At 45.2% G+C, this 15,379-nt stretch overlaps 1 protein-coding gene across 3 annotated transcripts in view; it reads right to left on the reverse strand.

Moving 5' to 3' along the window:
* LOC132380141 (E3 ubiquitin/ISG15 ligase TRIM25-like) overlaps positions 1 to 6,776 on the reverse strand; it is a 90,393-nt gene extending 83,617 nt beyond the window's left edge. For 2 of the 3 annotated variants that reach the window (XM_059948754.1, XM_059948757.1), the window contains exon 1: positions 5,419 to 6,776. In XM_059948754.1, coding sequence (XP_059804737.1) covers positions 5,419 to 5,994 — 576 coding nt within the window. In that variant the 5' untranslated portion in view covers positions 5,995 to 6,776. The remainder of the gene's footprint in view (positions 1 to 5,418) is intronic. The other variant, XM_059948756.1, reaches the window with a different exon arrangement.
* Between the last annotated feature and the right edge of the window lie 8,603 nt (positions 6,777 to 15,379).

Consider the following 15,379-nt stretch of genomic DNA (forward strand, 5'->3'; position numbering starts at 1 on the left):
TTGACGTCAGTGGTGGGTAAATTAATGGAAAGTATTCTTAGAGTTGGTATATATAATTATCTGGATAGACAGGGTCTGATTAGGAACAGTCAACATGGATTTGTGCGTGGAAGGTCATGTTTGACAACTCGTATTGAATTTTTTAAGAGGTTACGAGGAAAGTTGATGAGGGTAAAGCAGTGGATGTTGTCTATATGGACCTCAGTAAGGCCTTTGACAAGGTTCCGCATGGAAGGTTAGTTAGGAAGATTCAATCGTTAGGTATTAATATTGAAGTAGTAAAATGGATTCAACAGTGGCTGGATGGGAGATACCAGAGAGTAGTGGTGGATAACTATTTGTCAGGTTGGAGGCTGGTGACTAGTGGTGTGCCTCAGGGATCTGTACTGGGTCCAATATTGTTTGTCATATACATTATTGATCTGGATGATGGGGTGGTAAATTCGATTAGTAAGTATGCAGATGATACTAAGGTAGGTGGCGTTGTGGATAATGAAGTAGGTTTTCAAAGTTTGCAGAGATTTAGCCCAGTTAGAAGAGTGGGCTGAGCGATGGCAGATGGAGTTTAATACTGATAAGTGTGAAGTGCTACATTTTGGTAGGAATAATCCAAATAGGACATGCATGGTAAATGGTAGGGCATTGAAGAATACAGTAGAACAGAGTGATCTAGGAATAAAGGTGCATAGTTCCCTGAAGGTGGAATCTCATGTGGATAGGGTGGTGAAGAAAGCTTTTGGTACGTTGGCCTTTATAAATCACAACATTAAGCACAGGAGTTGGGATGTAATGTTGAAATTGTACAAGGCATTGGTAAGGCCGAATTTGAAGTATTGTGTACAGTTCTGGTCACCGGATTATAGGAAAGATGTCAACAAAATAGAGAGAGTACAGAGAAGATTTACTAAAATGTTACCTGGGTTTCAGCACCTAAGTTACAGGGAAAGATTGAACGAGTTATTCTTTGGAGCGTAGAAGGTTGAGGGGGGACTTGATTGATAGAGGTATTTAAAATTATGAGGGGGATAGATAGAGTTGACGTGGATAGGCTTTTTCCACTGAGAGTAGGGGAAATTCAAACAAGAGGACATGAGTTAAGATTTAGGGAGCAGAAGTTTAAGGGTAATATGAGGGGGAATTTCTTTACTCAGAGAGTGGTAGCTATGTGGAACGAGCTTCCAGTAGAAGTGGTAGAGGCAGGTTCGGTATTGTCATTTAGAGCAAAATTGGATAGGTATATGGACAGGAAAGGAATGGAGGGTTATGGGCTGAGTGAGGGTCAGTGGGACTAGGTGAGAGTAAGCGTTCGGCATGGACTAGAAGGGCCGAAATGGCCTGTTTCCATGCTGTAATTGTTATATGGTTATATGATGACTTATGTTCAGCTTCTGAATGATGATCTGGCCAGTGAGGAAATGCCTTTAACCTTAAAGCTTAAGACAGATACCAAAGGTCTAAAGATTTTTGAAGAAATCAAGAGCTATTTCTCAGAAAACAATATTCTGCTGGAAAATATAACAGCTTGTTGAAGGAAGGAGAGCAGTCAGTGCAGGGTTCCCCTATGTCGGTTCCCCTCAGCAGAAAGTATACCCCTTTGGATACTGCTGGGGGGGGAGGGTAGATGACCAATGAGCACACAGCAACAGCAGCCAGCCCTGTGGCACTATGGCCGACTCTTGAGGCTCAGCAGGGTTGGGTAAAGTCAAGCAGAGCAATATTAATAGGAGACTTGATAGTAACAGGGACGGTCAATAGATCCCGTGGCCACAAAAGAGAAGCCAGATTGGTGTATTGCCTCCCATGTGCAAGGGTCCAGGATGCCTCAGAGCGGCTGCAAAAGATTCTCAAGAAGAAAGATGAGCAGCCAGAAGTCATGGTGCACATTGGCAGTAATGACAATAGGTAGAAAGAGGGAAGAGGTCCTGTGCAGTAAGAGTTGGGAGCTAGCAAAGAGGTCAAACAGCAGGACCTTCAAGGTAGTAATCTCTGGATTATTTCCTTGGCACGTGCTAGTCAGGGCAGGAACAGGATGACAATACAGATGAATGAGTGGCTGAGGGACTGGTACAGGGGACAGGGTTTCAGGTTCTCGGATCATTGAAACCTCCTCTCGTGCAGGGAGGCCTATACAAGAAGGACGGGTTAAACCTGAACTGGAGAGGAACCAATATCCAGGAAGGTTCGCAGTGCTACTCAGGAAGGTTTAAACTAGTTTGGCAGGGGGATGGGACCAGAGCATCAGGTCAGAAAGTGGAGGGATGGAGAGGAAGGTAGATGTCAGGACCAGTAAAAACAGGCAGGAGCAAAGTAATAGATAAGATGAGATGGATAGCTTATAGTTTGTCTATTTTAATGCTAGGAGTTTTATGGATAAAGGTAATGAACTTATGAGCATGGATCAGTACGCAGAACTATGATGTTGTGGCCATTAAGAGACTTGGTTGAGGGCGACAGGAATGGGTCCCAGGGTTTTAATGTTTTAGAAAAGACAGAGGGGCAGGTAAAAGGAATGGGGGGATAGAATTACACTACTAATCAGGAACAACATCACAGCTGAACTCAGAGGGGACATACCATTAAGTCTGCAAAAATTTAACTTATTAGGAAGAGCGCAATCACTCTGTTGGGATTGTACTACAGATCCTAACCCCCCACCACCACCTCCCGATAGCCACAGGGACATTGAGGAAGAGATGTGCAGGCAGATTAAGGGAAGGTTTAAAAAAAGTGTACTTGTCATGGAGCACTTCAATTTCTCTACAATAAACTGGAATCTTCTTAGTGCAAGAGGTTGAGATGGGGCAGAATTTGTTAGATGCATCAAAGAGGGTTTCTTAAATTAGTGTAGATAGTCCAACAAGACGAGGGCTGTACTGGACCTGGTCCTGGGTAATAAGCCTGGCCAGCTGACTAACAGCTCAGTGGCTGAACAGTTAGGGAATAGTGACCACACTCCTTGAGGTTTAAGAAAGCTATAGATGAGGATAAGTATAGATCTTGTGGGATAGTATTAAATTGGAGCAGGGCAAATTACAAGAGCATTAGGCAGTAAGTAGGGAGAGTTAACTGGGATCAGCTTATTTTGGGCAAGTCCACATGTGACATGTGGAGGGCGTTTGAAGACCAGATGCAGAGTGCAGGACAGGTATGTTCCAAACAGAAGGAAGAACAAGGATGGCAATGTAAGAGAACTCTGGATGTCGAGAGAGGTGATGAATTTAATCAAGGGAAAGGAAAACTATGTAAAACATGAATGATGTTGTAGGCATCACTGAATCGTGGCTGAAAGACTATTATAGCTGCAAATCAATGTCCAAGGATACATACTGTGTTGAAAAGACAGACAGGAAGGCAGAGGGGGTAGTGTTGTTCTGTTGGTGAAAAAGTGAAATCAAATCATTAGAAATAAGTGACATGGGGTCAGAAGATATTGAATCATTGTGGTTAGAGCTAAGAAACTGCAGAGGTAAAAAGACCTGATGGGAGTTATATACAAACCCTCAAACAGTAGTAAGGATATAGCCTACAAATTACAGGAGAGAAAATACATGCAATGTTTCAATAGTCATGGAGGACTTCAATATGAAGGTGAATTGGGAAAATCAGGTTGGTGCTGGATTCCAAGAGCAAGGATCTCTGGAACGCCTACCAGCTGGCTTTTCAGAGCAGCTTGTGGTTGAGCCCAGGAGAGAATCAGTGATTCTAGATTGGATGTTGTGCAATGAACCAGAATTGATTAGACAGCTGAATTTAAAAGAAGCCTTAGGGGAAAGGGATCATAATATTATTGAATTCACCATGCAATTTGAAGAGAAGCTGAAGACAGACGTATCAGTAAAACAGTGGAGTAAAAGGGATTACAGAGACATAAGGAAGAAATTGGCCAGGTTGACTGGAAAAGAACACTGTCAGGGATGATGGCAAAGCAGCAATGGCTAGAATTTCTGGAAGTAATTCAGAAGGCACAGGATATATACATTCCAAAGAGGAAGTATTCTAAAGGCAATATGACACAACTGTGGCCAACATAAAAGCCAGAGGGGGCATTTAATAAGGCAAAAATTGTGAAAAGTTAGAGGATTGCGAAGCTTTTAAAAACAAAAGAGAACGAAAAAATTCATTAAGGTAAAGATGGAATACAAAAGTAAGCTAGCCAGTAACATTAAAGAAGATGCCAAAAGTTGGAGATAGCAAAAGTTTCTTCAGATACGTAAAATGTATAAAAGAGGCAAGAGTTGATACTGAACCGCTGGAAAACAAAGATGGAGATGTAGTAATGGGGGACAAGAAAATGGTGGACAAAATGAATAAGTATTTTGCATCAGTCTTCAATGTGGAAGACACTAGCAGCATGGTGAAAGTTCCAGGTCTCAAGGGTCATGAAATGTGTGAAGTTACCATTATTAGAGAGAAGATTCTTGGGAAACTGCAAGGTCTGAATGTAGATAAGTCACCTGGACCAGATGGTATACATCCCAAAGTTCTGAAAGAGATGACTGAAGAGATCTTGGAGGCATTAGTAATGATCTTTCAAGAATCACTAGAATCTCAAATGGTTTCGGAAGACTGCAAATGTCACTCCACGCTTCAAGAGCGGACAGAGGCAGAAGAAAGGAAACTATAGGCCAATTAGTCTGAGCTCAGTGGCTGGGAAGATGCTGGGAGTCGATAGTTAAGGATGTGGTTTCGGGGTACCTGGAGGCACACATTAAAATAGCCCATGGTTTCCTCAAGGGAAAATCTTGCCTGACAAATCTTTTTGAATTCTTTGAAAGAATAACTTTTAGGATTGACAAAGGAGAGTTAGTTGATGGTGTGTACTTGGATTTTCTGAAGGCCTTTGATAGTCCAAAGACTTTGCCTGTTTACATTTCATGATCCAATCCTCATTATTTCTTGAGACAAACCTTTTTATTTATTTATTGAGATAAAGCGTGGAACAGGCCCTTCAAGCCACACTAGTGAGCAACCCTCTATTTAATCCTGGCCTAATCACAGGACAATTTACAATGATCAATTAACCTAACAACTATTTGGACTGTGGGAGGAAACTGGAGCACCCAGGGGAAACCTATGCAGTCACGATAGTGTACAAAGTCCTTACAGGCAGTGGTGAGAATTGAACCTAGGTCAGCAGTACTGTAAAGTGCTTGCCACTACACTACCACACTGTCCTAACCCTGTTTGACTTATTGGTCTTTCAGCATTACAGGATCATGTTAGTCTTAAACTTTTTCGCTTTTTTTTTGGCAGCATCCCTGTATATGGATGAAAGGAAATGGGAAGGTTATGGGCTGTGTAGGAGAGAGGGGTTAGATCGATCATGGAGAAGATTTATATAGGTCAGCACAATATCATGGGCTGAAGGGCCCATAATATACTGTTCTACATATTAAATGGGGTATAAGTGGGGCTTACCTTTTTCTCACTGGTCTCCTCTTCCAGGGTAACAATTTTGTGATCCCGATGTGCATGCAGGATGCAAAGACTACAGATGCACATCTGATCAGTCTTGCAGAAGAACTCAAGGAACTTTGAGTGCATTTTGCATTTTCTCTTGTCCAAATCCCTGACCGGGTCAGTGAGCTGGTGGTCCCGAAGGGCTTTATCCTCAAGATGTGGCCTGAGATGAACCTCACAAAATGTAGACAAGCAGACTAAACAGGACTTTGCTGCCTTGGACCCGTTGAGGCAAGAATCACATGGGATGTCCTCCACCAAGGTCAGCCTGGCTGCTTTCTGGCCCATCTTGTGGAACTCATCCACAATCCCACATAGGACAATGTTTTTCTGCAGATTGGGCCTGGTGGTGAAGGCAGCCCGGCATTGTGGGCACAAGTTGACCAAGCCAATGGGATTCTGATCCCAAGTTTTCTGGATGCAGTCCAGGCAAAATGTGTGTCCACATGGAAGATTGACAGGATTGCTGAAGATCTCCAGGCAGATGGAGCAGGACAGCTGTTGCTCCAGGGAGAAGAGGTTTGCTACAGCCATGGTGTGGCCAGACTAGGGCTGAGGCCAAAGGTTCTCAGCTTGACTCCCAGCCCATTCTTGGCTGCAGGTTGTCCCCTGCCCAAAAGAAAAGACAGCAATTACCACCTCCTGTCCCTCAAACACCCGGATCTGCTCTCCTCAACCGTCAATCCGAGATCTCTCCCTCAAACACCAGTGTTTGCTCTGTCCTCAGCACCTGGATCCTTTCTCAGTTCAAACACCAGGACCGGCACACACCCGGTCCCCCGGCACCGGGACCGGCACACACCCGGTCACCCTTGGCCCACTGACACCAGGATTTGCAGCCCCTCGCCACTCGGACACCAGAATCAATCCTCCAAGAAAAAAACAAACACCAGGCTTTCCTGCAACGCCCGCCCCTCAGACACCCGGCTATCTCTCCCCTCAGACACCGGGATATCTCTCCCCTCAAACACCGGGATATCTCTCCCCTCAAACACCAGGATATCTCCCCCCTCAGATACCGGGATACCTCTCCCCTCAGACACCGGGATATCTCTCCCCTCAAACACCAGGATATCTCCCCCCTCAGATACCGGGATACCTCTCCCCTCAGACACCAAGATGTCTCTCCCGTCGGACGCCGGAATAATCCTCAGACACCGGGATATTTCAGGGATGCTGGGATCCGTAAAAACCGGTGTGTCTCGCTTGTCGGGTGCCGGAATCCTCGGCCTCTCGCCCGGCAGGAACCTTGACCCCTTGATTCACGAAAACGCCAACTCTTTCTCTGTGAAGTTTAATGGCGGTTGACAGGCCGGCATTGGGAGCATTACCGCCACCTACTGAGGTGGAGTACGGAGCAAGGAGACTGAACTTCCCCCCGACAAAAGAACTCAAACGATATCAAAAAGTCCAATGCTTTTCAGATAATCATTATATATACATTACGATACGATTTGTAAATGGAGATTGAACTCACGTTACACACAAAATGCTGGAGGAACTCAGCAGGCCAGGCAGCATCTATGGAAAAGAGTGCAGCTGACGCTTCAGGCTGAGACCCTTCATCGGGACTGGAGAGAAAAAAAACTTCCAGTAATACCCCCCCCCCTCACCATTCCTCTCTCCCACCCCATCCCTGTACCCGCCCATTACCTCCCTCAGGTGCTGCTCCCACCTCCTCAGTCCTGCATCCCCCTCAGTTTTCCACCCCATATCTCCCCCCCCCCCCCCCAGCCCCACATGCCACCCCGTGCCTCGTCCTCCCCACTCTTCTCCTCAGTCCAGCCTTCATGATTGGTCTAGGCTGGGGATTTTGACTCCATAGGTCACAGTTTCCCAATCTTTTTTTTATGTCATGGACCCTTAATATTAGCCAAGGGTTCTGTGGGCCCCAGGTTGGGAAGCCCTTGACACAGATGCTGCCTGACCTGCTGAGTTCCTCCAGCATTTTGTGTCAGGGGTTCCCAACCTGGGATCCACAGAACCCTTCTTGGTTAATCCAGGATTGCCAGCATCTGCAGAGTCTCAGCAGGCCAGGCAGCATCCATAGAGGGTCGTGTAGTCAATATTTCAGGCCGGGATACTACATCGGCACTGAGGAGGAGAGGATGGGGAGTCAGAGTTGGAGAGGGATGGGGAGGAAAAAGCATGGGGTGGTGGGTGGGGCCTGGGGGGAGGGGTGGGGTAGAGAGCTGGGGAGGGAGATGCAGGGCTGGAGGAGGGGGGAGTCTGATTGGTGGGGGAGAGATCGGAGGTCTGGGGGAGTGAGCACAGGAGGGAGGTAATAGGCAGTTACAGGAATGGGGTGGGGGGGGGGGGGAGAAGCATTACCAGGTTTTTTGTTCTCCTGGCCTGATAAAGGGTCTCAGCCCGAAACGTCAACTGTACTCATCTCCATAGATGCTGCCCGGCCTGCTGAGTTCCTCCAGCATTTTGTGTGTGTCACTTGGATTTCCATCGTCTGCAAGTTTCCTCTTGTTTCTGATCGTACCCATGCACACAATCTCATATTTATATATATTATGCTCTTTTGGTCTTAAAATTTCTGTTTTGCTCTATTATAATCTAACTATTTAATATACATATATATGTATGTACATATATGTGTGTGTGTGTATTTACTGTAACTGATTTACAGTACAGTACTTATTTTTTTCTTTCCATATTATCATGTATTGCATTGTACTGTACTGCTGCTAAGTTAACAAATTTCACAACACATACTGGTGATAATAAACCTGATTCTGATATCCCAGCAAACTTTCCATGTTAAACTGTGTCTTCCCCGAAGATCTCAGGCTACATCCACACTAGACTGGTTAGTTTTGAAAACGCCGGTTTCGCGTAAAAACGATAGGCGTCCACACTATGCATTTTTTAAAATATCTCTATCCACATTGAAATGGAGATTTCGTCAAATCTCTTCCTACTGCGCATGCACAGGACACACCTACCGAAAACAAGCAACATGTTTGGTGTTGAATCTCGCTGTGAAAGACGGTGTGTGTTTGTTCAGTTACAGACTAGAAAAACTTAAACGACGGGCAGCTGTTGGCTCCCACGCAGGAAGATTTAAATGTAAAACAAAACAAATACTGAAGCGTACAAAGGCAACCGACAGGGAGTTCACGGACAGATTGACCCGGCTGACAACGAACATTGAAAAACTGACTAACTCTGTTGCATTAGTAAAGCACCTTGTTAAATGTGTAAAACATGTCAGCATCAGTATTATCTTGTATTTCCATACAATGTTACATTAAGTGTTACACATCTATTGTCAGAGAAGTACTTGCATAAATAGGTAAACCACCTTCATACGAGCAAGAACAGAAAACAGGGCAAAGTGAGCACAGTATACTTATTTATTCAGTAAGTTATGGGTCAAAGTATTTGTTGAGTACATTTCTAACTCTTCCGGCTTCACTCTCATTGCCGTCTGTTTTGAAATTGTTAGGTTGTGTTCAGGAAAACAATGAAATGGTGCGCTGCCATCTAATAACGTTTTCAGAAGTCTCCAGTCACCCCGTCCACACTGATCTGCCCGAGCAGCGTTTTCAAAAATACCCACCCTGGAAAGCATTTCTGAAAAGCTCTGGTTTTGGGGGATGAAAACACCGTTTTAGTGTGGATGGAGGGTAAAAGAGAAGAGAAAGAGCTTCGGTTACGGATTTTTCTGGTGTAGTGTGGACATAGCCTCAATTTAGCAATTGGATCACAAACAAGAGAAAATCTACAGATGCTGGATATCGAAGCAACAGTACAAAATGCTGGATGAACTCAGCAGGCAGACAGCACCTACGGGAAAAAGTACAGTCGACGTTTTGGGCCGACACCCTTCAGCAGGATTGGAGATAAAAAGCTGAGCAGTAGATTTAAAAGGTGGGAAGAAAGGAGAGAGAAACACAAAGAGATAGGTGAAACCAGGAGGGGGTGGGTGAAGTGAAGAGCTGGGAAGTTGATTGGTGAAAAAGATACAAGGTTGGAGAAGGGGGAGTCTGATTGGAGAGAACAGAAAGCCATGGGAAAAAGAAAAGAGGGGGAGGAGTGCCAGAAGGAGGCGATGGGCAGGCAAGGAGATAAGGTGAGAGAGGGAAATGGCATGGGGAATAGTGAGGGGGGGCATTACTGGAAATTCGAAAAATCATTGTTCATGCCATCAGGTTGGAGGCTACCCAGCGGAATGTAAGGTGTTGTTCCTCCAACTTGAGTGTGGCCTCATCGTGGCAGTAGAGGAGGCCATGGATTAACATCTCAGAATGGGAATGGGAAGTTAAATTAAAATGGGTTGCCACAGGGTGATCCCACTTACAATTTTTTTTGTAATATGCATATTATGAATATTGAAAAATCACATACTTTGATTTTATTTATTAACTGAAGGGTACAATAAAATACAGCACAAATGAAAATCTTAGACATTTTCCAACGATGCAAAAAAATTGAGTTCCTCAAATTCTTCATTTCTAAGCACACATGTAGTTCAACATAACACTCAGCCACTAAATTGAACCAGTCTTAACTTTCTCAGAAAAGACAAATTTGACATCACAGTATTGTTACGATGTTTTAAGGCAACGCTTTTGTTATAGTTTGTAATAGTAGTTGAGTATTTTTTGTCAGTCATACAAAGTTCTCATTTCCTAATTCAGAATTGGTTGCATTCACAATAACAACAGGGTCAAAAGCTTGCCATTCTATAAACTTGTCATCAGGAAATCTATTATCAAAATGATTACACACATTTTGAATGAATTGAATAATAGATGCGGTATCTTATGTCAGAACTTAAGAAATGTCAGCAGATCTTTCAATTCGTCACCCCAGTGTTAAACATGTTAAACATGGGACTTCATCCTGGCCTGGCTAAAGTGGCTAGACCACTGCTCAGTGCAGATCTCATGTGTGCCCAAGGACTGTTCGTTTATCTTAAGAACTGCTGGCTTGTGGATGTCAAGAGCTTTGGGTCATTCCCCTACTCCCCTAGTAAGTTTCCACAATGACTGTCAAGCACATGCACCTCTGCATGTGATTTGACTCGACCGCTGGGCGAATTCTCAAACCTCATTAACCCCACATTTTCCACTGCAGATTAAAAACATGGGGTTGAGCACCACGTTCCCACAACTGGCCCACCAGTCCATGCCCGCATGCATAGACTGGACAGAGAAAAGCTGGCAACCGTGAAGGCTGAGTTTGCCAACATAGATACCCGTCCATATTGTCCCTTAGTCTGATGGAGGATGTCGCCCATGTGGTGATTACTGACGTCTTATTGAAGCTACCACCCCCAAGACCATAAGACATAGGAGCAGAATTAGACCATTTGACCCATCAAGTCTCCTCCTCAACCCCACTCCCCAGCCTTCTACTCGTAACCTTATGAGTCCAGTCAAGGACCTATCATCTTTTCTTTTTCAATCTTTTTATTAATATCAACATGATAAGATTAATACATAGATAATGGGATTACAGACTTACAAAATTAAAATGAACATAAAAGGATACACAAGCAATAAGTACAATATAGGTAAGTCTTCCCAAATCATGAATGATACAAATATCATATAAACAAAACAAACAACAAAAAAATACTACGTATATCATGTTGGAAAAAAACAGAAAAGAGAAAAAAGAGAAAATAAATATTAATACCCTAAGAAAAACTAATCTAACAAACTGATCACTAACTAATAAAGAGAAAAAAAGGAAAAGAAGAAGAAGGGGGAAAAAGGGCTGTTTATAATATCTATAAAAAGATACAAAATCATCAGTGTCCCCAACTCCGATCCTCTCAATATATATATAATCAAAACCGGAAGAACAAATAGAATTGCAACAGGGTCAAATTACATCATGTGAAAATATTGAATAAATGGCCTCCAAATCTTTTCAAATTTAATAGAAGGGTCATATACGACCCTTCTAATTTTTTCCAAATTTAGACATAACATAGTTTGAGAAAACCAATGGAATATGATAAGGGGATTAATTTCTTTCCAATTCAACAAAACAGATCTTCTAGCCATTAATGTAAGAAATGCAATCATCCGACAAGCAGAAGAAGATAAATGAATTGACTTCAGCATTGGTAAATCAAAGATTGCAGTAATAGGATGAGGTTGTAAATCAATGTTCAATACCGTGGAAATAATATTGAAAATATCTTTCCAATATTTTTTTTAAAAGTGGACATGACCAAAACATATGAGTTAAAGAAGCTATCTCAAAATGACATCTGTCACATATAGGATTTATATGGGAATAAAAACGAGCCAATTTATCCTTGGACATGTGAGTCCTGTGCACAACTTTAAACTGTATCAATGAATGTTTTGCACATAGAGGATAAATTAACTAATTGAAGAATTTTATCCCAATTCTCAATAGGGATAGTAAGGTTAAGTTCTCTTTCCCAATCATTTTTAATCTTATAAAAGGCCTCTGAACGTATTTTCATAATTATATTGTAAACATTTGATATTACACCTTTCTGAAAAGGATTTAATTCTAACAATTTCTCCAAAATACCCAAAGAATCAAGATTTGGAAAGATAGGAAGTACAGTGTTTAAAAAATTCCTAATCTGTAAATATCTAAAAAAAATTAGATCTAGGCAAATTATATTTATTAGATAATTGTTCAAAAGACATGAAACAATTATGCAAAAATAAATCAGAAAATCGTAGTATACCTTTAGTCTTCCAAGCTGAATAAGCTTGGTCCATAATAGAGGGATGAAAAAAGAAATTGGATACAATAGGAATAGTTAAAACAAATTGGTTCAACCCAAAGAATTTCCGAAATTGAAACCATATACGTAAAGTGTGTTTGACTATCGGATTGTCAATTCGTTTATGCAATTTAGAAAGAGAAAAGGGAAGAGAAGTCCCTAAAATACAAACCAATGAAAATCCTTGTACAGATTTAGTTTCCAGTGTTACGAAGGTGAAGCAACTCTGAGAGCTCAAAGGGTACAAAGTCGCCCCCTCCTATGTGAGAATCGCAAGATCGCTATTATTTCGGGTCTGGGACCCAGGAAATGAGCGAGAGACACCTAGAATACACAACCAGGTGGAATGTCCCCTGACATCAGTGAAACGGAACCACTGACTACTGCTATTGTCTCTTGGAGAAGGAATTGTGTATTGAGTACTGTACTATTCATTGAAACCCCTCAGGGGACAACCAGAGTGGTCTGGTTGAGGGATTGCATCATCCCAACCTGATTGATATCTGAGACCCCGTGAGTAAGGATAAAAGAGGGGTCTGGGGAACACCCCTTCAGACACACCAGGAGAAACGCTAGAAATCCCGTGATAGCGTTTTATAGCAAAAGCCGGTGAGAGCTCGTGTGCATCCTCCCTTGCCGGGGTGACGGCTCATCACAGAAGAACGGTTTAGCTAAAGGAAAGGTCACACTCAAACGGCCACGACAATGAGACCCCTGATGGATCGAAATCCTAAAGGAAAGCCGGCAAGTTTTTCTCTTTCTCTCTCTCTCTCCAACAATTGCAACACAGTGACAACCAAAAGACGGCAGCTTGTGGAACTGCAGTGAACTTTATATTTCCATCGGACAATACATTATCCCCTAGACAACGATAGAGCTTATTTCTTATTGATTATTATTATACCCGCACTTTTAGGTTTAGTATTGACAACATATATTATCTGTATATTTGCATTGATATTATTTTTACTAATAAATACTTTTTAAAATAGTACTGTGGCGACCCATTTCCTGGCACATCCGAACCAGCTCACAATTAGATAGCCTACGGGGGTTTGCGAGCACAGAGCTTTGGAGCCTCTGCGCCACAGGGGGCAGGTTGAGGGAGGCTTAAAAGTGAGGCTGAGGATTTTGAATAAAGTTTTTTTCCTTCGACTGCAGTTACCGACTCCGTGTCGTAATTTTAGCGCTGCGTGTAGCACACCGCTACAATTGGTGACCCCGAAGGTCCAAACGATTTTTGGACCAGAAATGACCAACGCCGCCTCTGTTCATGCGGTTTCATTGAAACTGCTGGGTTTCTGGACACAGCGACCGAACCTATGGTTCCAGCAAGCCGAAGCCCAGCCCAGGTCACGGAGTTCGTACAGTCGCCCCCGGCAGACGACAAGTACACAGAATTCAAAGCCCTGCTCCTCAGGACTTTCAGACTCTCACGGCGCGAGCGGGCTGCCCGTTTACTGCACCTGGATGGCTTGGGCAACAGACCTTCTTCGGCTTTAATGAATGAGATGTTGTCTCTGGCCGACGGACACACACCCTGCCTCATGTTTGAGCAGGCATTCCTGGAGCAGCTGCCCGAGGACATACGCCTGCTGCTGTCCGACACGGATTTCAGTGACCCCCGGAAGGTGGCAGCCCGGGCGGACTTGCTGTGGAACGCCAAAAAGGTGAGCGGGGCATCCATCGCACAGATCTCCCAGCCACGCTCCCAGCAGCAAACCAGTCCAGGCCCGGCCGCAGAGCCCGCCAACCCTCGGCCCAATGAACACTGGTGCTTCTACCACCAGCGGTGGGGCGCAGAGGCCCGCCGTTGTCGCCCGCCCTGCAAGTTCCCGGGAAACGCCAGGGCCAGCCGCCGCTGATGGCTACGGCGGCTGGCCATCGGGATAGCCGCCTGTATGTGTGGGACAGAGGATCGGGACGCCGGTTTTTGGTCGACACTGGTGCCGAGATCAGCATTTTACCTCCGACGAGTTACGACACCCGCAGCAGGGCGCCGGGGCCCCCCCTGAGGGCCCTGAACGGCAGCACAGTAAGGACCTATGGCACCCGTCAGGTGCAGCTACAGTTCGGCTCCAGCCAGTTCACGTGGGACTTTACACTGGCCGCCGTAACCCAACTGCTTCTGGGTGCGGATTTTTTGCGAGCTCACAGCCTACTGGTCAACCTGCCCAGGAAGAGACTGGTACACGCCAAGACCTTTCAGACGTTCTCCCTGGGTGCAGCCCAGTTGCCAGCCCCTCACCTCGGCTCCATCACGCTGTCCGACAACGACTTCACCAGGGTCCTGGCGGATTTCCCATCGGTTCTGGCACCGCAGTTCACAGCGGCCATGCCCCGATACGGCGTACAGCACCACATCCCGACCCAGGGACCACCCCTCCACGCCCGCGCTCGGCGGCTTCCCCCGGACAAGCTCTGGCTGGCGAAGGAGGAGTTCCAGAGGATGGAGGAATTGGGGACCATCCGGCGGTCCGACAGCCCATGGGCCTCCCCCCTGCACATGGTGCCCAAAGCGACGGGAGGCTGGAGACCATGCGGCGACTACCGCAGGCTGAACGAGGCCACCACACCGGACCGCTACCCTGTGCCGCACATTCAGGACTTTGCAGCAAACCTGCACGGTGCACGGATCTTCTCCAAGGTAGACCTCGTCTGAGGGTACCATCAAATCCCGATGCATCCTGACGACGTCCCCAAAACGGCTCTCATCACCCCGTTTGGCCTTTTCGAGTTCCTCCGCATGCCGTTCGGCCTGAAGAATGCCGCACAGATGTTCCAGCGGCTAATGGACGCGGTGGGACGGGACCTGGACCTGTTCATCTATTTGGACGACATCCTCATAGCCAGCAGCAGTCGTCAGGAGCATCTGTCCCACCTCCGTCAACTCTGCGCCCGACTGAGTGAGTACGGTCTTACAATCAACCCCGCCAAATGCCAGTTCGGACTCGATACCATTGACTTCCTGGGCCACAGGATTACTAAAGACGGGGCAACCCCTCTGCCCGCTAAGGTAGATGCGGTCCGCCACTTCCCCCAACCCACCACGATCAAAGGCCTTCAGGAATTCGTAGGTATGGTCAATTTCTACCACCGCTTCCTCCCTTCAGCTGCCCGGATCATGCGCCCCCTGTTCGCCCTGATGTCGGGTCCGAGCAAGGACATTACCTGGGACGAGGAGTC

Source organism: Hypanus sabinus, chromosome 23, assembly GCF_030144855.1.
Source record: "Hypanus sabinus isolate sHypSab1 chromosome 23, sHypSab1.hap1, whole genome shotgun sequence".
NCBI classification, from domain to species: Eukaryota; Metazoa; Chordata; class Chondrichthyes; order Myliobatiformes; family Dasyatidae; genus Hypanus; species Hypanus sabinus.